This window comes from Pseudoliparis swirei, chromosome 12, assembly GCF_029220125.1.
Source record: "Pseudoliparis swirei isolate HS2019 ecotype Mariana Trench chromosome 12, NWPU_hadal_v1, whole genome shotgun sequence".
Lineage (NCBI taxonomy): Eukaryota > Metazoa > Chordata > Actinopteri > Perciformes > Liparidae > Pseudoliparis > Pseudoliparis swirei.
Genome location: NC_079399.1, coordinates 2,706,855 through 2,726,525, shown reverse-complemented (window position 1 = coordinate 2,726,525; position 19,671 = coordinate 2,706,855). Strand labels below are relative to the sequence as shown.

Sequence of the window (19,671 nt, the reverse complement as noted above, 5' to 3'; positions counted from 1 at the left end):
GAGGGATCTACAGAGCTTCAGACAAGTGTAAAGCGAATCTTGCCGGGTTATCTAGCTAAGAACATGGAGCTAACTCGCTAACAGCATGAAGCTAACCCTGTTTGCAGACCGAACTGACATCGAAAACAACGAAGAAGTTCTGAAAAACAGACACATTCCCTCCAGAATAATGGAAACAGGCTGGTTACAGACATGATGGACTTTAACCAGAGTTATTGAGAAGTTTGACCACTTTAAAGAGAGGAGCTACTTTTCTTTACATATAGTGGGTCTACTCTGTCAAACAGTTAGAAATGCACTCTGTCATTTCTTGTTTTCAATGTATTGTATTTTATTTTTGTTTGTTGTTCAACGATATTATTGAGTGTTTGTGAATTTTATTTTAATGAGCTATTTTTATATAGCGTTATTTTTAAAAATCTGTTTCCTGCGGAAATTGCTTTCCATCTGTTGCACTTCCTGCTCCTGAGTCCGTCTTTCCGTCACAATGGTTTTATATTGCCGAGGGTGAGTTGAGTGAAATACGATTTTGCACTATTTTGGCTATATTCTTTAATAAAAATTAACCGTTTATGTTACATACAGTAATGGAATGTTAATACGATCCCGGCGTCCAGCTGTCGTGTCATTTAGACTGTCAAAATATACGTTTGGTGGCGGTTTCATTGAGCCACTTTCTAGCTCATGTAGTTATTTATTTTGTCCATTAGGGGTCTCTGTTTTCCCTTGTATGTTACATGTCATGGTTTTTGATGAGAATTGTTATTATTTAGATTTAATGTGGTCCTGTCTTCCATGGACAATGGTTTTATATTGCTGAGGGAAGTGGAAGTGCAGAGACAGATCAGAAGGCAAATGTGTGTGTTCTGTTGTCTTCTGCAGAATAAATAAGTGCTGGGAAAATCCACCATCTGAGCCGACTTCTTCCATGCCCGTTCCACATCAGTTACATCTGCTCTGAACCTCTTTCATGTGAGGGTGAAACTCTTTTATTGTGTAAACCTCTGAAACCCAACCCAATGTTCCTTAAAGCTGCTCTGAACCTCTCATGCCCAAAGTTACAGTGTGTTGATAGTTGTTGTTGGACAGTGTTGAGCACGCTGTGTTCTTGAAATAAAGCTTTGTTTTTTACAATATTCTACTCAAAACCTCTCTTCTTCTCATTGTTGAGTGATATTTAAACCACTGCGCCCCCCCCCCCAAAAAAAGTCACCAGCCGCCACTGCCTCCCGGCAATATCTGAACCACTTCCCGAAGCAGTCACGTGGTACAGCCGGGCAGCGAGGCTTCGGACGTCATCATTTTTGGCTCCTCCCCTAAATGAAGCAAGCCTCGATACGCGCTTCGAGGAAACGCCCCCTCCATTACTCGACACACGCTTCGAAGCGTCGGCACATCTCGTAACAACACTACTATCAAGCAACCGCCGGCATATGTGTTTCATGGCAGGAGATCTGCCGCCGCAGGTGGAAAAGTCTCAGAGACACGTATCAAAGAGAGAGAGAGAAGAAGAGAGAGAAGAAGAGAGAGAGAGAAGCGCAGTGGGAGTGCAGCTCGGTCCACTAAAAAGTGGAAGTACTCTGCGGTCGCGACGCGTCTGAACACACTTTTTTTCGACGCGCGTCGAGACTGCTGCGTCAGACGAGTCGAGAATTTTTTCGACGCGTCCGGTGTGAACGCACCATAAGGCCTCTCTTGTTCAGAGGGCCGGGCCAAATGTGGAGGCGGGCCTATCCGGCCCGAGGGCCTTAGTTTGAGGACCACTGCTCTTGGCTGTTGTCTATCAATATCGCTCATTTTGAAAATGACGTCAGAGGGCAGTACAGATCCGTATCAGACCAGCGAGGAGGGCGATACGTGGCTGGCATGACGACCCATTAGCCAATCAGAACACTTGTACTGTTGTTGCTATATAATAATATTCTTTATTCATAAAGAAAATGTAAGCTAGCTGTCTGATGCTGCCCAGAGGAGACTCAGGTTGAGGACAGCGTCATCAGTGGAATGCTGCTTATGCTTCAACTCTGGCAGCCATTTTTTTTTGGCATTGGGTGCCCTTTTTTTGGGTTTGAGCACCTGTCCCCCAAAATGTCTGTGCACATGCCTGATTTGAGTTGTGAGAGTCGACTTCAACAGAACTGGATGAGAGGAAACAGTTTGAACCCAACAGGGTTCAATTGTCTCTGGTGTTGATTCCAGATACTTGACGTCAGTGTGAACTTCACTTCTCCTCATGTCGGCCTGAAGTGCATAAAAATAAGAGGGAGGAGGAAGTGACACGTCGCTAATAAGAGGAAGTAGATTCAACTTTCGTCTTGAAGACGGAACAAGTTCAGAGACGATAGAAGAAGCAGAGACACGAGAGACGAGAGAGGAGAGGAGCGATGGCTGAGCTCAGATGGATTAAAGCCTCTTGGTTTCTGGTTCTGGTGCTTCAGTTTACAGGTAAGGAGACATCTGATGTGTATATGACTACATACACATTAAAGAAGCTTATTTATTCATATTAATGTGACTTTATGACCTCGAACCTTCATTTAACGTGTGTTTCCCATCGAGGTGAATAGTGAGTTCAATGAACTCTTAGAAACCAACGATGAGGAACATTCTCACTCTGTCGCTGTGTCTAAAAGGATCTTCACTCTGACTTTAAGACTCACGTTTAGATTTCTCTTGATACTTCTCATTTCTCTCTCATCTTCTCAGCAGCAGCAACAGGACAACGTTACCCCTCCTTCACTGTCAGAGATGGAGATGAAGTCTCTTTGCCTTGTTTCAATGTGATGGATGATCATAAGAACTGTGACTCTACTGTTTGGATCTTTGATGATTTAAAGAGTAGAATAGCAGTATATCTGGTTAAAGAAGGGCAGATTGTTGCTGAAGCCAAAGATAAATCAGACAGACTGAGTGTTTCAGAGAATTGTTTTCTGGTTATAAAGAAGGTCACCGATGAAGATGCTGGTCGCTATAGATGCAGACAGTTCAGATTAGGACACCATCAAGGTCCAGATGCTAAGGTTATTCTGTCTGTTGTGACCAGTGAGTATTTACATCATCATGTTCTAACATTATGATAATAATGATGATAGTGATGAAGTTCCTCTTCTTTCTCTCACAACGTCTCCATCTTCCCCAGTGACTGAACACAAGGACTCTGAGGAGGTGATCTGCTCTGTGTCCACATATAAAAAACTATGTAGACACAGAGTGAAGTGGCTGATTGAGGAAGAAGAGGTGGAGGAAGACCACCAAGACGTGATGACATCACAGTCTTCCTGCTCCGCCTCTCTGAAGGTGAAGACTGGTTCCTTTAACACATTGAGGTTTAATATTATAATTCCAAATTAAATATGAATCTGTAAAGAAATATAAATACATAAACATAGGTCTACTTGTCTTTCTGTGGCGATTGCCAGTCGACCCTCATCTTCCTGCCCTCTGCTTCCAGCTTCCTGAAAGGTGCCACTACATGCCTTTGATTCTGTTCCCCAGAGGTACCTCTACAACCACCTGTTCCCACTCCCAGAGGTGCACTATGGCCACTTGACTCCTGCTTCCTGAAGGTGTCGATACAGACCCATGATCCCAACTTCCCGAAATGTGCCACCATAGCCCTGATTCCCGCTTCCCAAAAGGTGCCCCTCTTTCCCGATTCCCAAAGGGCAACACTACATCCCCCTGATTCTGTTCTGTGCAGGAGCCACAACAAGCCCCTGTTTCCGACTTCCCGATAGGCTTCACTACAGCCCCCTGATTCCCTTTCCTTTGAGGCACCACTATATCCCCCTGATTCTGTTCTGCACAGGTGCAACTACAAGCCCCTGTTTCCCACTCCCGGAGGTGCCACTATGGCGACTTGACTCCTGCTTCCTGAAGGTGCCGGAACAGCCCCCTGATTCCCTTTCCCCGGAGGAGCCACTCCAGCCCCTTGATTCCCACTTACTGAAAGGTGCCAACACAGCCCCCTCTTTTTTGTCGATTCCCAAAAGGTGCCACTACAGCCCCCTGATTCGCGTTCCCCGGAAGCGCCACTACACTTTGTCCTCATGAAGTCTGGACTGTCCTCATGTGTTCATGGTGGTTCTCTGGTCCTCATCAGAGGGTCAGACCTCCAGGGCTCTGCTGCTGCTGTTGCCCACACTCTCCCCAAAACACTTCTCCTTCAGTTCTCAGAAAAGCTGCAAACACAGAAGGAGGAACCAACAGGTCTCAGACCAGTGGAAGGTCATCTGATCCGTGTGCTGTCAGCTGCTCCGGTGTCACCGTACTGCACCACGGACATCAAGAGTGAACCTGGTGGTCCATGACACGGACTCTTCACCTGTGTGTTCATGCTGTGAGTCATCACCATGACTCCTGTCTGTTCTCTGAACACCTTCTGAAGGAACAAGTTGCTTTAGCTGCAAACATTTATCTGAAGCCACGATCTTCACACCCTCGACTTCCTCAGTCTTCTTCTTTCTGACCGTGGAACTGAACATGATGCCCTTGTTGGTTTGCTTGTATGTCAGCGTGAGTCTTAACACAGTGTGTGTGTTGCTGCATCAGATTAGATCATTGGATATAGAAACGTATGATTTGAGTTATGAGAGTCGACTTCAACAGAACTGGATGAGAGGAAACAGTTTGAACCCAACAGGGTTCAATTGTCTCTGGTGTTGATTCCAGATACTTGACGTCAGTGTGAACTTCACTTCTCCTCATGTCGGCCATAAGTGCATAAAAATAAGAGGGAGGAGGAAGTGACACGTCGCTAATAAGAGGAAGTAGATTCAACTTTCGTCTTGAAGACGGAACAAGTTCAGAGAGGATAGAAGAAGCAGAGAGACGAGAGACGAGAGACGAGAGGAGCGATGGCTGAGCTCAGATGGATTAAAGCCTCTTGGTTTCTGGTTCTGGTGCTTCAGTTTACAGGTAAGGAGACATCTGATGTGTATATGACTACATACACATTAAAGAAGCTTATTTATTCATATTAATGTGACTTTATGACCTCGAACCTTCATTTAACGTGTGTTTCCCATCGAGGTGAATAGTGAGTTCAATGAACTCTTAGAAACCAACGATGAGGAACATTCTCACTCTGTCGCTGTGTCTAAAAGGATCTTCACTCTGACTTTAATACTCACGTTTTGATTTCTCTTTATTCTTCTCATTTCTCTCTCATCTTCTCAGCAGCAGCAACAGGACAACGTTACCCCTCCTTCACTGTCAGAGATGGAGATGAAGTCTCTTTGCCTTGTTTCAATGTGATGGATTATCATAAGAACTGTGACTCTTCTGATTGGCTCTTTGATGATTTAAAGAGTACAGTAGCAGTATTTCTGGTTAAAGAAGGGCAGATTGATGCTGAAGCCAAAGATAAATCAGACAGACTGAGTGTTTCAGAGAATTGTTCTCTTGTTATAAAGAAGGTCACCGATGAAGATGCTGGTCGTTATGTGTGCAGACAGTACAGATCAGGACACCAACAAGGTCAAGATGCTCTGGTTATTCTGTCTGTTGTGACCAGTGAGTATTTACATCATCATGTTCTAAAATTATGATAATAATGATGATAGTGATGAAGTTCCTCTTCTTTCTCTCACAACGTCTCCATCTTCCCCAGTGACTGAACACAAGGACTCTGAGGAGGTGATCTGCTCTGTGTCCACATATGAAAAACCATGTCGACACAAAGTGAAGTGGCTGATTGAGGAAGAAGAGGCGGAGGAAGACCACCAAGACATGATGACATCACAGTCTTCCTGCTCTGCCTCTCTGAAGGTGAAGTCTGGTTCCTTTAACACATTGAGGTTTAATTCATGGGTGTGTGAAGTGACCGTTGGCGACCAAGTGCAGAAGTTTACATTCAGAAATCCTCCTTCAGGTGATAAAAGAGGTGAGAATATTTAAAGTTATTCATATTCATTTGTGTTCATGCATTGGAAGTTATTTAGTTGAGTTGTGTTCATCTGTTCGGGGGAAGACACAACAACAACATCAACAACAACAACAACAAATGGAGACAACTTAAAATCAGGTAAAACCACGACAACTTCTGCAGTCAGTGACGATTCACCAGAATTACAAAGTAGTGACTCAACTTTTTCTGAAGCTTTCAACCACATCTTGTGTTTTTATTGGATCTTGTTTTTCCAATAAAAGTAACTGTTTTATTCTGTTAAACCTTTCAATTTCATTCATTAAGTCGGATCGGACTTACTTTAAACAGACAAAATGCTGAAAACACGTCTTTATCATCTTTTGCAGTTTGGTGGTATGTTATTGGGGCTGTGGGTTTAGTCATACTCCTAATAATCATAACCATCGTGGCTGTCATCAAATGGAAGAGAACTAATGGTGATAATCTTTAATAAACTACTCATTTTACGAATCGTGTATTTTCTTTGTGGAAGCTTTTATCAAACCCTTTTTTCCCTTTTCAGGGAACACAAAACAAGCGGATGCCAATGCCGTGAGTTTAAAAAACTGTTCTTCACCAATTATGTTGATTCTATATGTGAGAACAGATGAACTTTACTGTGTTGAGGCAAAGGTTGAGGAAAAGCAACAACAAATAGTGCCCAAAGCTAATTCATGTTTTTTGTCAATGGCGTCTTAAAGTAAAGCTGAGAGAATTAGTGTACAGAGAAAAGAGGAGGGGACCAAGGACAAAGCCTTGAGGGACTCCAGTAGTGAGAGGAGAGGAGCCTTGAGGGACTCCAGTAGTGAGAGGAAGAGGAGGAGACCCACGACGGAGCCTTGAGGGACTCCAGTAGTGAGAGGAAGAGGAGGGGACCCAGGACGGAGCCTTGAGGGACTCCAGTAGTGAGAGGAGAGGAGGGGAGCCTTGAGGGACTCCAGTAGTGAGAGGGCAAGGTTCAGTAACGGATCCTCTCCAAGCGACCCGGTAAGTGCGGTCGTTGAGGTAGGATGAGAAAAGGACGGTGCAGAGATTAGAACGTGTTGGAGTATTAACTCTAACTGACCGTCTGTACAGTCTGGAGAGAGAGAGAGAGAGAATGTGATAAAAGATAAAGAGTTAGATGATGCAACAACGAAGCAGAGGAGAAACAAACGGAAGTTGACAGTAAAGAAAACATCTATTTCATGTTTTCTTGTGTTTATGTCTGTGAGCAGCCATGAGGATGATGATGATGATGATGATGTCCTCTCTGTGCAGGCTGGTCCTGAAGAAGATGTGTCCTACTCCTCCGTCAGCTTCGCCAAGAAGACCAACAGCGGGGCCCAGGTGAGCCGTCTGATTGGTGATGAAATAAAACCCTCAAAAAACCCTTCAGGGGAAAAAAGCGAAGAAGCCTTCAGGAGAGCAACAGAGGAGGATCCCTCTCCAGGATGGACAGAACAATAGATGTCATGTGACCAGATGAACAATAGATGTCATGTGACCAGAATGAAGCATTACAGAGTTACATCAACACATTCAATGAGTATGACAGAGTGTATGAATAATTAGTCGTAGGCATGGACCACGATCCAGATCTCCATGATCCATGAGTCAGCAGGACCATTGGGAAGGAGGCCAGGTCTAGGCTAGAGGCTGGATGCAGGAAGCAGGGGGCAAGGACCCAGGATCTAGGACCAGTTTCAGACACAGCCAGGTCCAATGGACCCTATGAGACGTGAAGTCACAAGGACTCCAGGGAGGAAGCAAAGCTAATAAAGTTTGATGGAGGGATGTAAATTCATCCATAAGGAGAGAGGAGAGGAGGGAGGTGCTCAGTGTATCCTAACGTCCCCCTCAGCCTCTCAGCCTATAGCAGCATCTCTAGGTCTGGACCAGGTGAACCTGGTTCAGGTCTAACTATAAGACTGTAAGAGGAAAGTCTTCAGTCCACATGAGGTGACTGTGTCTGCCTCCAGGACTGAAGGTGAAGCTGGTTCCATAAAAGAGGAGGAGCTTGGTACCTGAAGGCTCTGACTCCTCCTACTTTAAGAGTCTAGGGACCACAAGTAGCCCCACATTTAGTGAGGCAGCTCTCTAGTGGGGTAATATGATACTACAAGCTCTCTAGTGGGGTAATATGGTACTACAGGCTCTCTAGTGGGGTAATATGGTACTACAAGCTCTCTAGTGGCGCATTATGGTACTACAAGCTCTCTAGTGGGGTAATATGAATTTTCTCTCTCTCTAGTGGGGCAATATGGTACAAGCTCTCTAGTGGGCAATATGGTACTACAAGCTCTCTAGTGGGGCAAAATGGTACTACAAGCTCTCTAGTGGGCAATATGGTACTACAAGCTCTCTAGTGGGGCAATATGGTACTACAAGCTCTCTAGTAAGGCAATATGGTACTACAAGCTCTCTAGTAGGGCAATATGGTACCACAAGCTCTCTAGTGGGGCAATATGGTACTACAAGCTCTCTAGTGGGCAATATGGTACTACAAGCTCTCTAGTGGGGCAATATGGTACTACAAGCTCTCTAGTAGGGCAATATGGTACTACAAGCTCTCTAGTAGGGCAATATGGTACTACAAGCTCTCTAGTAGGGCAATATGGTACTACAAGCTCTCTAGTGGGGCAATATGGTACTACAAGCTCTCTAGTAGGGCAATATGGTACTACAAGCTCTCTAGTGGGGCAATATGGTACTACAAGCTCTCTAGTGGGGCAATATGGTACTACAAGCTCTCTAGTAGGGCAATATGGTACTACAAGCTCTCTAGTAGGGCAATATGGTACTACAAGCTCTCTAGTGGGGCAATATGGTACTACAAGCTCTCTAGTGGGGCAATATGGTACTACAAGCTCTCTAGTAGGGCAATATGGTACTACAAGCTCTCTAGTAGGGCAATATGGTACTACAAGCTCTCTAGTGGGGCATTATGGTACTACAAGCTCTCTAGTAGGGCAATATGGTACTACAAGCTCTCTAGTGGGGCATTATGGTACTACAAGCTTCTTAAGATATGATGGTGCCTCACCAATCAAGTCTGTAAGTTAGGAGAAGAACTTTAAATGTGATTCGATGAATGTCTTCTCCATGCAGGCGGATCCTGAAGAAGGTGTTTCCTACGCCTCCGTCAGCTACACCAAGAACACCGACGGTCGCGCCCAGGTGAGCCATCTGATTGGTGATGATTCACACGTTGTGTTGCACCTTGTGTTATGTTAAAGTTTATACGAATCTCGAGCTGCATGATGCTTGGAGAAAGAAGTCCTGAAGCCAGAGATGTATAATAAACAGTATTTAATAGTGAGAGACCGACTCTTTATTCAAAAGCATTCGTTGAGCTTGAGCTCCCATTGGTTGGTGGAGCTAATCATGCGGCTAGCTTCCAATGAGACAGCATGCTATACGCTAACGGAGGCGAGGCTTTTCGCTTACCACTTCCGATTTTCGGAACACTTCAAAATAAGATGGCTTCAACATAAAAGCTTCTTCCCCCTGGAAAAAGTAGTTTTTTTACAATCTCTTAAGGGAAACCTACCACGTCCCATATTTAATACATTTCATTCATACGGAGTCATCCTATAGCTATAATACCCATAACACATCTAACAAATCAACATCACAGTTACACTAATGACACAGTGATCATACTTTCTCATGTTTTCCTCAATACATTCTTCTGAATATTCTTCATAATATCCCTTATTAATGATCATATCTTTCTTATGTGTTAATTTGAAACATAGACTCATGATGATGATGATGATGATGATGATGATGTTTTACATCGCCTGTGCCGTTTCCTTGTAGGGTCGGAGTAAACGTGGTGGTGATGATGATGCGGTGACCTACGCGTCGGTGAAGGTTTCCTCCACTGTTCCCAGCAGCCTCTACTCCACCGTCGTCTTCACCTGACCAAACACACAGACCTTAAACATCTTATTCTTCGGACGGAAGTGGCGTCTCAATGTAAAAAAAGGAGGCACTATCTCAACATGTATGTAATGTAACATGTGTGGGTGCTTACTTACTTTATAACATGTTGCTCAATGAACTCGCTCTAATGCACTTTGTTGTGCTCAGAGACGCTTTATCTCATCTTAGGATATAGCAATGTTGCTGTTTTTTGCTTCGATAACATAATATGTTCATGAGCAATAATTGATCAAACTTGAGCAATTTTGCCAATTTGTTCTCATCTTGTTCTTTATTCTCCAACTGTCTTATTGTATTCGTTTGTTTTGCAATAATTTGACTTTTAATGTATTCTTTTCATCAAAGTGTTCAAAGCAAACGTATGAAACTGTTGAGTAAATACACGCGATCCAGTATGTTTGAGTCATCTCACTTTAATAGAGTTAGTAGAGAGAGAGGGGGGGGACGACAAAAAGGACAAAAATCATTAAGAGGAAACGACACTGATGATCACAGGAAGTAAATCTATTTCGGAAGCAACACATTTAGAAGAGAGAGAGAGACATGACGCTAGTAAAGCATCTCCATGGATCCTCATGAACATGAATAATTGGTCCTTCGGCAAAGAGGTCTTAAGAGTGACCGCGTGGTCCTTTAAATGTTCATGGTGTCTCACGTGAAGTCAGATCCATTCTACTGCACCTGTGAACCAGTCAGGTTCAATTCTGTGAGGAAACGGAGGCAAAATAATTGGCAATTTTGATTTCATGCAGGACAATATGAAGAGGAAAGAAGAGCGGTGGACTACAGGGAGTGTTGGAGGAAGAGAGGCCAGGACTAAAGAGGAGAAAAGGGATATGTGATGGATGTATATATATATATATATATATATATATATATATTGATAGAAAGATAGTTACCTTATTAATCCTATATATACATGTGAAGCAATATTAAATATACAAAAAGCACACTATATACAAAAAAATAGAATATTAAATTAACTAACACAACCATAGTGCAAAGATCCCTGTCAGAGCGTTATAGTTGAATGTGTTTTGAGTTGTTAAAAGACTATTTATAAGAGAATGTGATAACAGATGCATTCATGTCCTGCTGGCGGCAGTGAAGCCACTCAAAGGCCGGGGAAGAAAAAACCACCAGAGAAGAAGTAATTAGTGGACCTTTATTTTGAAAAACTGTTTAGGCGAAGCGGAAGTTTACGTCCGTTGACCCAGAATTGGTTTCCGTTGCTGTGATGTCGGAGGGATAGTAGGATTTGGTGCTGGACTTTCGTGCGCAGCGGGGGACAAACTGTCTCTTTCATTCTTCTGAACCCGTTTATTCAAGCAGCGGAGTGACCGAGAGCTGCTCGGTGAGTTGGAGCCGTTTGAAACGAGCCGTTGGCTCGCGCGCGCTGACGTCGGTGCGCTGCTAGCTTGCGCTCGCTAACGTTCGTCCCGGTGTTACGGTGTAACCGGCGACCGTGTTAACTGGAGACTTTCAGCCGAACGCGTCTGTTGTTGTCCTGGTTACGCAGACAGCTGTTGGAAAAATATCAACATGTGGCTGTCCTCGCGAATGACGTAATTGTGTTGTTTATCAGTTAGCTACACCTTGTCATGTAGTTGCATCATATATGTATAGTCAAGGTTCATACGGTCATGGAAAACCGGGAAAAGTCATGGCATTTTAAAATGTTGAACTTGTTCCAGGCCTAGAAAAGTCATTGAAAAAAAAATTGAATCCAAAAAGTTTTGTGAAAATCATAGAAATTCGTTTGATATTCATATGTTCATTTACGTTGATAATTAATGTGTTTTTTTTTAAAGAAAGACGTTTAAAATATAAGCAGGCATACAATTTCTTTTTTTCGCGCTGCAAGTGAACGCACCTTAGCTGAAAAGTTCGTTGCCCATAGCAACAGTAGCTCGGGGATAATCCACTATCATGTAGCTAGCTATACACCGAGATTTCATAAAACGTTTGGTCATGGAAATGTGGTTTAAAGTACATTGGTCGACATGTGTATGAACCCTGTTTAGTTATATGGTGTACAAAAAATAGCTTCCTATTTTCACAAAAACAATTCGTCTGAAAGTCGCCAGTCAACACGGTCGCCGGTTACACCGTAACACCGGGAGTCAAACGTCTGCCGCCGCTGTAAACAACATCTGGGCGTTAAACTCCTGGTTTCGCTCAAATACACGGTGAAATACGGGTTTTGTTCTCACTATCTAACGTGTGTTTTCACGTCTGCGGTTGTTGTTTTTTACGGATCCCCTGGTGTTGACGTTTCCGCCTCCTCGGTGTCAGATGTGACTCCAGCCGCCGTGGACCATGAGTAACAGCCACCCTCTGCGGCCCCTGGCCTCGGTGTCGGAGATCGACCACGTGCACCTGCTGTCGGAGCAGCTGGGCGCGCTCGTGCTCGGCGAGGAGTACAGTGACGTCACCTTCGTGGTGGAGGGGAAGCGGTTCCCCGCGCACCGCGTCATCCTGGCCGCGCGCTGCCACTACTTCAGGTAGGTCCACCTGCGGCTCCTCCTGCGCGTCATCGGCGTGAGGAGTCGTTGCTGGAGCGGTCACGTGATTCACTGTTGTGGTGATGTTATGATGACGTCACACATGAAGATGATGATGCAATCATAGCGTTTTGTTTTTATGTTCTTCCACAGTTACTCACTAAATACAATACTAACTTAGTATTTTATACAACAATATATATATATATAACTATGTATAATACACACACATATATACATATATATATATAATTATACATAGTTATATATGTATATATATATATATGTGTGTGTGTATTATACATAGTTATATATATATAAATAAATAAAGGGATTTCAAACTATATATATATAGTTTGATTTGATATTCCTTTATTTGTGTGTTTGTGTATATATAAATAACTGGCTATGTGCATAAGGAGCTCTTAAACCGTGATGCTTTGCCGGTGTGTTTATTTTATTCGTTGTGATTGTCACAATAAGATCGTTTTTATTGTGAAAATGCACATGAACACTTCCTACCTCCTGTGACCCCTTCAGGGCCCTGCTGTACGGTGGGATGAAAGAGTCCCAGCCCCAGGCGGAGGTGCGTTTGGAGGAGACGCGCGCCGAGGCCTTCTCGATGCTGCTCAACTACCTGTACACGGGCCGGGCCAGCCTCAGCTGCGCCCGCGAGGAGGTGCTGCTGGACTTCCTGGGCCTGGCCCACCGCTACGGGCTGCAGCCGCTGGAGGACTCCACCTCGGAGTTCCTGCGCACCGTCCTGCACACCGGCAACGTCTGCCTGGTGTTCGACGTGGCCAGCCTGTACTCTCTGGGCGCGCTCGGCGCCGCCTGCTGTGCCTACATGGACCGGCACGGACCCGAGGTGCTGAGTTCTGACGGCTTCCTCGCGCTCTCCAAGGTGAGAGGTCGCCGTCCAGAGGAGGCGTCACGTCGACCCGCGATGCAAGGGACCTGTGTGTGTGAACCCCATTGGTCAACCTGTGTGTGTGTGTGTGTGTGTGTGTGTGAACCTCATTGGTCAACCTGTGTGTGTGTGTGTGTGTGTGTGTGTGTGTGTGTGAACCTCATTGGTCAATGTGTGTGTGAACCTCATTGGTCAACGTGTGTGTGTGAACCTCATTGGTCAACCTGTGTGTGTGTGTGTGTGTGTGTGTGTATGTGAACCCCATTGGTCAATGTGTTTGTGTGTGTGTGTGAACCCCATTGGTCAACGTATGTGTGTGTGTGTATGTATGTGAACCCCATTGGTCAATGTGTTTGTGTGTGTGTGAACCCCATTGGTCAATGTGTGTGTGAACCTCATTGGTCAACCTGTGTGTGTGTGAACCCCATTGGTCAATGTGTGTGTGTGTGTGTGTGTGTATGTATGTGAACCCCATTGGTCAACGTGTGTGATGTGTGTGTGTGTATGTATGTGAACCCCATTGGTCAATGTGTGTGTGTGTGTGTGTGTGAACCCCATTGGTCAACGTGTGTGTGTGTGTGAACCCCATTGGTCAACGTGTGTTTGAACCCCATTGGTCAACGTGTGTGTGTGTTTGAACCCCATTGGTCAACGTGTGTGTGTGTGTGTGTGTGTGTGTGAACGAACCCCATTGGTCAATGTGTGTGTGTGTGTGTGTGTGTGAACCTCATTGGTCAACCTGTGTGTGTGTGTGTGTGTGAACCTCATTGGTCAACCTGTGTGTGTGTGTGTGTGTGTGTGTGTGTGAACCCCATTGGTCAACCTGTGTGTGTGTGTGTGTCCGTCAGACTGCCCTGCTGACCTTGGCGCGGCGCGACTCGTTCGCCGCCAGCGAGAAGGAGATCTTCCAGGCTCTGAGCCGCTGGTGCCGGCAGCGCGAGGACGGCGGCGCCACGCAGGAGGTGATGGCGGCGGTGCGGCTGCCCCTCATGACGCTGACGGAGATGCTGAACGTGGTGCGGCCGTCGCTGCTGCTGAGCCCCGACCACCTGCTGGACGCCATCAAGACGCGCTCGGAGAGCCGCAACATGGACCTCAACTACCGCGGCATGCTGAGTCGGTGCTCCTCCTCCTCCTCCTCCTCCTCCCTAAAGCATTGGAGTGCGTGTGGTTCTAATGCGTCGGCTTCTCCTCAGTCCCGGAGGAGAACATCGCCACCATGAAGCACGGCGCCCAGGTGATGAAAGGGGAGCTGAAGTCGGCGCTGCTGGACGGGGACACGCAGAACTACGACCTGGACCACGGCTTCTCCAGGCACCCCATCGAGGACGACGGCCGGGCCGGCATCCAGGTGAAGCTGGGCCAGGCGTCCATCATCAACCACGCGCGCCTGCTGCTGTGGGACAGAGACAGTCGGTAAGACGTCTCACTCTGCTCCAGGAAAAACTACCAAGACACAAAACTGGATTTTATCTGCAGACGGTTTACAAAAGTATCGAAGACAACGGTGATGTTCCACGATGACACATTGATGCCATGTTAATAATGCACGTATGTTAACAATCCAGTGCCTTTGAAATCATAGTATGTGTATATATATATATTTTTTTTATATGTCTATAAAATATACTTTATATATATATACATGTATATATATTTTTTATTATACAATATATATTATATATATAAAAATAAATATATGTAATATACATATTTTATATAAAATATTATATATATATATATATTGTATATTTATTTCTAAAATATATTTTGTATATTTTTTATACATCTATAAAATAAATATACGACGTGTCGGGCGGCGCGGAAAGAACTCGTCTCACGAAACCTTCACCGTGATTGGTCAATCCGTTTGTCTGTCAATATTTAGTGAAAAAAACAACCAATGAACACTCAGTAAATCACAAAGGACCTCCCACCTCACAGGTAAGGCTCTATAGCAGCCTGTCAGTCAGAGAGCAGAGAACACGGCACCAGGACAACTGAGCCTCATTGAATAGAGCTGAGATTGTTCTGGAATGTTTGATGTAGAACACGTGGGTATGTGTCACATGCAAACGCCTTTAAAAGGTGAATTTACATTTTTTTGTAACATGTATAAAATGCCCCCAGCCTCCAGAGGGTGAACAGGACATATGTGAATGTCAGTCAGTTACCAAGGCCACTGGTTCTACTGTTCAGTGGTAAAGATGACAGGACCAATGGGGTCTCAATATATATTTTTTTTTTTACTAATCTGATGTTTCACTGAAGAAACAATTTATCATCCACAATATTAAATACCTCGCTGGCACTTTATAGGTAGGAGCCTCTTTGAAAACACAGCTCTGTGTGAAGTTTGGTCTTGAAAAAGAAAAAGAAAAACGCTTTTAATCGCGATTAATGAATGAAAAAATGCGATTAATTAGTTTTTGTTTTTTTAATCGATTGACAGCCCTAATATATATATATGAAATATATTTGATAAACAAACCGTTGCGGTTTTTGTTTCTCTAAATTTCTAAAGATATGGGGGATAGAAAGTTTTAACGAGTTTTCTTTTTGTCCACGACAACCTTGTCGTGAAAATCTGATCTTGTGAAGTTTTTTGTTTATTTGGGCACATTTAAAAAAGAAAAAAAAGAAGAAAAACGGAACTTGTTTGGCTATAAAAACGTGTATAAATAAAAAACCGTATCTCATGATGCTGCCTGGGTTCAGGTCGTACTCGTACTACATCGAGGTGTCCATGGATGAGCTGGACTGGGTGCGCGTGGCGGACCACTCGAAGTACCTGTGCCGCTCCTGGCAGGATCTGTACTTCCCCCCACGAGTCTGCAGGTGAGCTGTAGACCCCCCCCCCCTCCCTCATGATTAAGAAACGCATGCACTCAAAGTAGCTCCGCCTCCACGCCCGGCTGGAGAGATCCAAACAAACATATCCCCCCCTCTGTGTCTCAGGTACGTTCGCATCGTGGGAACGCACAACACGGTCAACAAGGTGTTCCACCTGGTGGCCTTCGAGTGCATGTTCACCCACCGCTCGTTCACCCTGGAGAACGGCCTTCTGGGTAAGTCTCTGGAGCGTGTGTGTGTGTGAGAAGGTGTTTGGGGGTTGAAGCGGTGGCTAACGGCGCCCGCCTGTGTACCCCCCCCCCCCCCCCCAGTGCCCGCGGAGAACGTGGCCACGATCGCGCTGAGTGCCAGCGTCATCGAGGGCGTGAGCCGCAGCCGGAACGCCTTGCTCAACGGCGACACGCGCAACTACGACTGGGACTCGGGCTACACCTGCCACCAGCTGGGCTCCGGCGCCATCGTCATCCAGCTGGCTCAGCCCTACGCCATCGGCTCCTTGAGGTAGAGCCGGCTTCCTCCAGAGCTGCTCTGAACTCTGGAGGACTTCTTTTCCCTCGCTGCGGTTCGACATGGGGACTTGTCGTCTTCAGGTGTAATTATGTTCCCCGCCACCAGGGGGCTGGAGCCTCCTTCAGTTGCTCCTGAGCTAATTATTACATCTATGAGACTTTATGACGTCACAATGGGGGTGCTTTGGGTTGATGGCTGCTGTTTGACCTAGTGGTAGAGTAAAGGTAGGAGAGGTAGTATTTGTAAAGGTTGTAGTATTAGTAAAGGTAGTATTAGTAGTAAAGGTAGTATTAGTAAAGGTAGTAAAGGTGGTGGTCGTAGTAGTTGTAAAGGTAGTATTAGTAAAGGTAGTAGTAGTAAAGGTGGTAGAGGTAGTAGTAGTGGTAAAGGTAGTAGTAAAGGTAGTAGTAGTAGTAAAGGTGGTAGTAGTAGTAGTAAAGGTAGTATTGGTTAAGGTGGTAGTAGTAGTAGTAAAGGTAGTATTGGTAAAGGTAGTAGTTTTAAGCCTTTCTTTCTTTCCTTATCAGTTAAGCTACAAGAATGTTAAATATTTAAGTCTTACAAACATAATTTTGGCTCAAACAAGACGAATGAACTCATGGAACCTGGGGAGTCGTATCCCCCCCCCCCCAGGCTGCTGCTGTGGGACTGTGACGAGCGCTCCTACAGCTACTACGTGGAGGTCTCCTCCAACCAGCAGCAGTGGACCAAGGTGGTGGACCGCACCCGGCAGGCGTGTCGGTGAGTTCGATATGCAAATGAGGCATGATGTCATGACGTCATGATGTCACGACATCATGATGTCACGAGCGTCTGAGTTTATGGAGGCAAGATGGCCCAAAATCTCCACGGCAACTCTATTCATTAAAAGCAGAACGTTGACGCCCCCGAACGAAGATGTTGGAGATGTTTAGTTCTCTCTAGATTCAGGGATGGAATGTTTTCACTAGTTTTTTTTTTTTTTGTCGTGTCGTGAAAATCTGACTTTGTTGTTTCTGGTTGTTTTGAGCTCATTTCTTTAAGAAAACAAATCTGAATTGGTCGGCTGTAGGAACCCCGGAATCGTACCGACGTCTCTGTTTGTGACGCGTGTTTCTCTCTCAGGTCGTGGCAGACCTTGAAGTTCGACAAGCAGCCGGCCTCCTTCATCCGCATCGTGGGGACGCACAACACGGCCAACGAGGTGACGCCGCCCCACTCCAACGCCGGCCCCGCCTCTTCCGACCGTGCCTCACTCTCTCTCTCTCTCCCTCTCTCTCCTCCTCCAGGTGTTCCACTGCGTTCACTTCGAGTGTCCGGCCCAGCTGGACACGGGGGTGAGCGAGGGCAGCCCGGGCCCGGACCCCCCCGGCTCGGGGTCCTCGTCCCCGCAGCCGCGCCCCCAGCGGCCGTCGCGCACCCACAGCCTGCTGCCCCCCCAGCCCTCCCCCCCCGCCTCCTCGTCGTCCTCGCAGTCCCTCCAGTGAGGACGCCTCCCACAATGCCAGTTTTTTTTGCACACAGCCTATTCGTCAACCAGTCTCACCGTCATAGCCACGCCCCCTTTCTCACCCCCCTCGTGGTCGTGTCTGTCCGCAGTGCAGCCGTACAGACGGTGTGTCCTGATGGACGAGGGTTTGGCGTTTCAGCCGCCGGCTCTCGCCGTTTATGTGAAGGTACTTTTTTTCTTCTTTTTTTTTCAAGCTACTGAGACTCGAGTTTTGTTTAATTCAAAGTGGAATATTTACTTCTCCAAAGACACACTGCGACGTGCAGTAACACCAGTGTGTGTGTGTGAGAGTGTGTGTGTGTGTGTGTGTGTGTGAGGGGGGTTGCTATTTGAATTTTACCAGTTCATATTTCCAAAAGAGAGAGATGGATTTTAATCCTATTTTTTTTAAGGGAGCGTCTTCACTTTTCGTACACGGGTCGCAGTCGGCAGCATTATTTTCCAAGGAAAAAAAAAAGTTCGGGAAAAATTCCAATTCTTTGCCAAAACCTGCGGAGCTCTCGATTGCGTCCTGCGGCGCCTGAATGCAACTTGCACTTAGTCCCAGTTACGCATTTGCATATGAAGTCATCGCAAAAAAACTTTTTGATAAAGTAAAAACAAAACAACCCGGGAACTAATCCTAAGGCGTTTAAGTGCTGTCTTAGCATTTCAAGCACTTGGGAGAGTTTAGCACAAATTATATTTTTTTTCAGGGGGGTCGATTCGGTCGGGAGAATTTATTTTTTGGGGGCTCGGACCAAATCATGTACGGCTGAGAGGAAGGAGGTGGGAACGGAGCAGCTGCCGTCGGCACTTTATTTTACTCGCGTACGGGATGTAAAGGTGGCGGCGCCGCATCATGTGACTTTAATTAATTTAAACTCTTCCTTTTGCTCCTGGATCCATTCAGTTTAGTTATATTTTGTGTGTTTTTATGTCGTTTTTAAATGGCTCCGTCGGCGTTGCGGCTCCTCGTTTCCTTTCCTTTGTGTCCCGATGTTGCACTTTGAAAAACACAACAACAACAATGTTTGTCTGCTGTTGAATAAGCTGAAGACCCCCGCGGTGACCACTGTTGTTCCTATGAGCCGCCTCGAGTCATCTCCATCTGCACATTTTTAGAAGAGCACCCACGGGTGCCTCGTTGGATAAAGTCTTCCGTGAGAACCAGATGAGTGAACCAGGGCTTTGTTCAGGACACGCTCCGACCCATCAGACCTTTTAGTATGTGAATAGTTTTACATTATATATATATATCAAATAATTCCACTGCCTCTTGTTCAAAACATGCCTGTCAAAAATGTGAATATGGAAACTGACATTGATGGTATGGGGGGGGGTCACGCTGGCCCGGTTCTGGTTCCGAGAGCCTCTGTTACAGACGATGCGTTCATGGTCCTCCAGGCACTGATGACCCCGGCAGCTCTTTAGATGTTGATGTGTAAATGCTGCCCAAGAAGCTGTTTTACTGTCATGAAACATTTAAAGAAAAAAAAACCGCCTAGTTTTGAAGTTCGAATTGTGTTTTTTGTTGTTGTCCCGCTTCTGTTTCTTAAATGTTTATTTGTCTCCACTGAGGTTTTAG

The 19,671-nt window shown here is 45.5% G+C and overlaps 3 protein-coding genes and 1 long non-coding RNA gene across 8 annotated transcripts; all 4 read left to right on the top strand.

Moving 5' to 3' along the window:
• Window positions 1-136: 136 nt before the first annotated feature.
• Window positions 137-1,141, top strand: LOC130202220 (uncharacterized). Its single transcript, XR_008833312.1, has 2 exons — window positions 137-507; window positions 883-1,141. It is a non-coding gene; the product is annotated as an uncharacterized LOC130202220 (long non-coding RNA).
• A 1,147-nt stretch (window positions 1,142-2,288) lies between these two features.
• Window positions 2,289-4,285, top strand: LOC130202196 (uncharacterized). 2 transcript variants are annotated; one of them, XM_056427567.1, is made up of 4 exons: window positions 2,289-2,445; window positions 2,710-3,042; window positions 3,140-3,297; window positions 3,452-4,285. In XM_056427567.1, exons 1-4 carry the CDS (start codon window positions 2,385-2,387, stop codon window positions 3,548-3,550), a joined length of 651 nt encoding a protein of 216 aa, XP_056283542.1. In that variant the 5' UTR covers window positions 2,289-2,384; the 3' UTR covers window positions 3,551-4,285. The 2 variants fall into 2 exon arrangements, with proteins under 2 accessions (XP_056283542.1, XP_056283541.1); XM_056427566.1 differs by having other exon boundaries at window positions 2,707-3,042.
• A 146-nt stretch (window positions 4,286-4,431) lies between these two features.
• LOC130202180 (uncharacterized) lies at window positions 4,432-10,233 on the top strand. Of its 3 annotated transcripts, XM_056427536.1 has the most exons (9): window positions 4,432-4,917; window positions 5,179-5,514; window positions 5,612-5,884; window positions 5,972-6,025; window positions 6,256-6,345; window positions 6,432-6,460; window positions 7,169-7,237; window positions 8,999-9,067; window positions 9,713-10,233. In XM_056427536.1, the coding sequence occupies exons 1-9, from the start codon at window positions 4,857-4,859 to the stop codon at window positions 9,815-9,817; spliced, it is 1,086 nt and encodes a 361-aa protein (XP_056283511.1). In that variant the 5' UTR covers window positions 4,432-4,856; the 3' UTR covers window positions 9,818-10,233. The 3 variants fall into 3 exon arrangements, with proteins under 3 accessions (XP_056283511.1, XP_056283512.1, XP_056283513.1); XM_056427537.1 differs by lacking the exon at window positions 5,972-6,025; XM_056427538.1 differs by lacking the exons at window positions 5,972-6,025; window positions 6,256-6,345.
• An 839-nt stretch (window positions 10,234-11,072) lies between these two features.
• Window positions 11,073-19,590, top strand: btbd9 (BTB (POZ) domain containing 9). Of its 2 annotated transcripts, XM_056427501.1 has the most exons (11): window positions 11,073-11,192; window positions 12,134-12,342; window positions 12,883-13,246; window positions 14,101-14,368; window positions 14,449-14,668; window positions 15,971-16,090; window positions 16,211-16,320; window positions 16,417-16,606; window positions 17,249-17,356; window positions 17,720-17,798; window positions 17,884-18,175. In XM_056427501.1, exons 2-11 carry the CDS (start codon window positions 12,158-12,160, stop codon window positions 18,079-18,081), a joined length of 1,842 nt encoding a protein of 613 aa, XP_056283476.1. In that variant the 5' UTR covers window positions 11,073-11,192; window positions 12,134-12,157; the 3' UTR covers window positions 18,082-18,175. The 2 variants fall into 2 exon arrangements, with proteins under 2 accessions (XP_056283476.1, XP_056283475.1); XM_056427500.1 differs by having other exon boundaries at window positions 17,720-19,590.
• The last annotated feature ends 81 nt before the right edge of the window (window positions 19,591-19,671 follow it).

Coding starts and splice junctions, on each gene's coding strand:
- LOC130202196 (XM_056427566.1), top strand. CDS start 2,385: ATGGCTGAGCTCAGATGGATTAAAGCCTCTTGGTTTCTGGTTCTGGTG. Junction 2,446..2,706: donor TCTGGTGCTTCAGTTTACAG/GTAAGGAGACAT, acceptor TCATCTTCTCAG/CAGCAGCAACAGGACAACGT. Junction 3,298..3,451: donor CCTGCTCCGCCTCTCTGAAG/GTGAAGACTGGT, acceptor CTCTGCTTCCAG/CTTCCTGAAAGGTGCCACTA.
- LOC130202180 (XM_056427536.1), top strand. CDS start 4,857: ATGGCTGAGCTCAGATGGATTAAAGCCTCTTGGTTTCTGGTTCTGGTG. Junction 5,515..5,611: donor TATTCTGTCTGTTGTGACCA/GTGAGTATTTAC, acceptor CATCTTCCCCAG/TGACTGAACACAAGGACTCT. Junction 6,026..6,255: donor TGGAGACAACTTAAAATCAG/GTAAAACCACGA, acceptor CATCTTTTGCAG/TTTGGTGGTATGTTATTGGG.
- btbd9 (XM_056427500.1), top strand. CDS start 12,158: ATGAGTAACAGCCACCCTCTGCGGCCCCTGGCCTCGGTGTCGGAGATC. Junction 13,247..14,100: donor GCTTCCTCGCGCTCTCCAAG/GTGAGAGGTCGC, acceptor TGTGTCCGTCAG/ACTGCCCTGCTGACCTTGGC. Junction 16,321..16,416: donor CCTGGAGAACGGCCTTCTGG/GTAAGTCTCTGG, acceptor CCCCCCCCCCAG/TGCCCGCGGAGAACGTGGCC.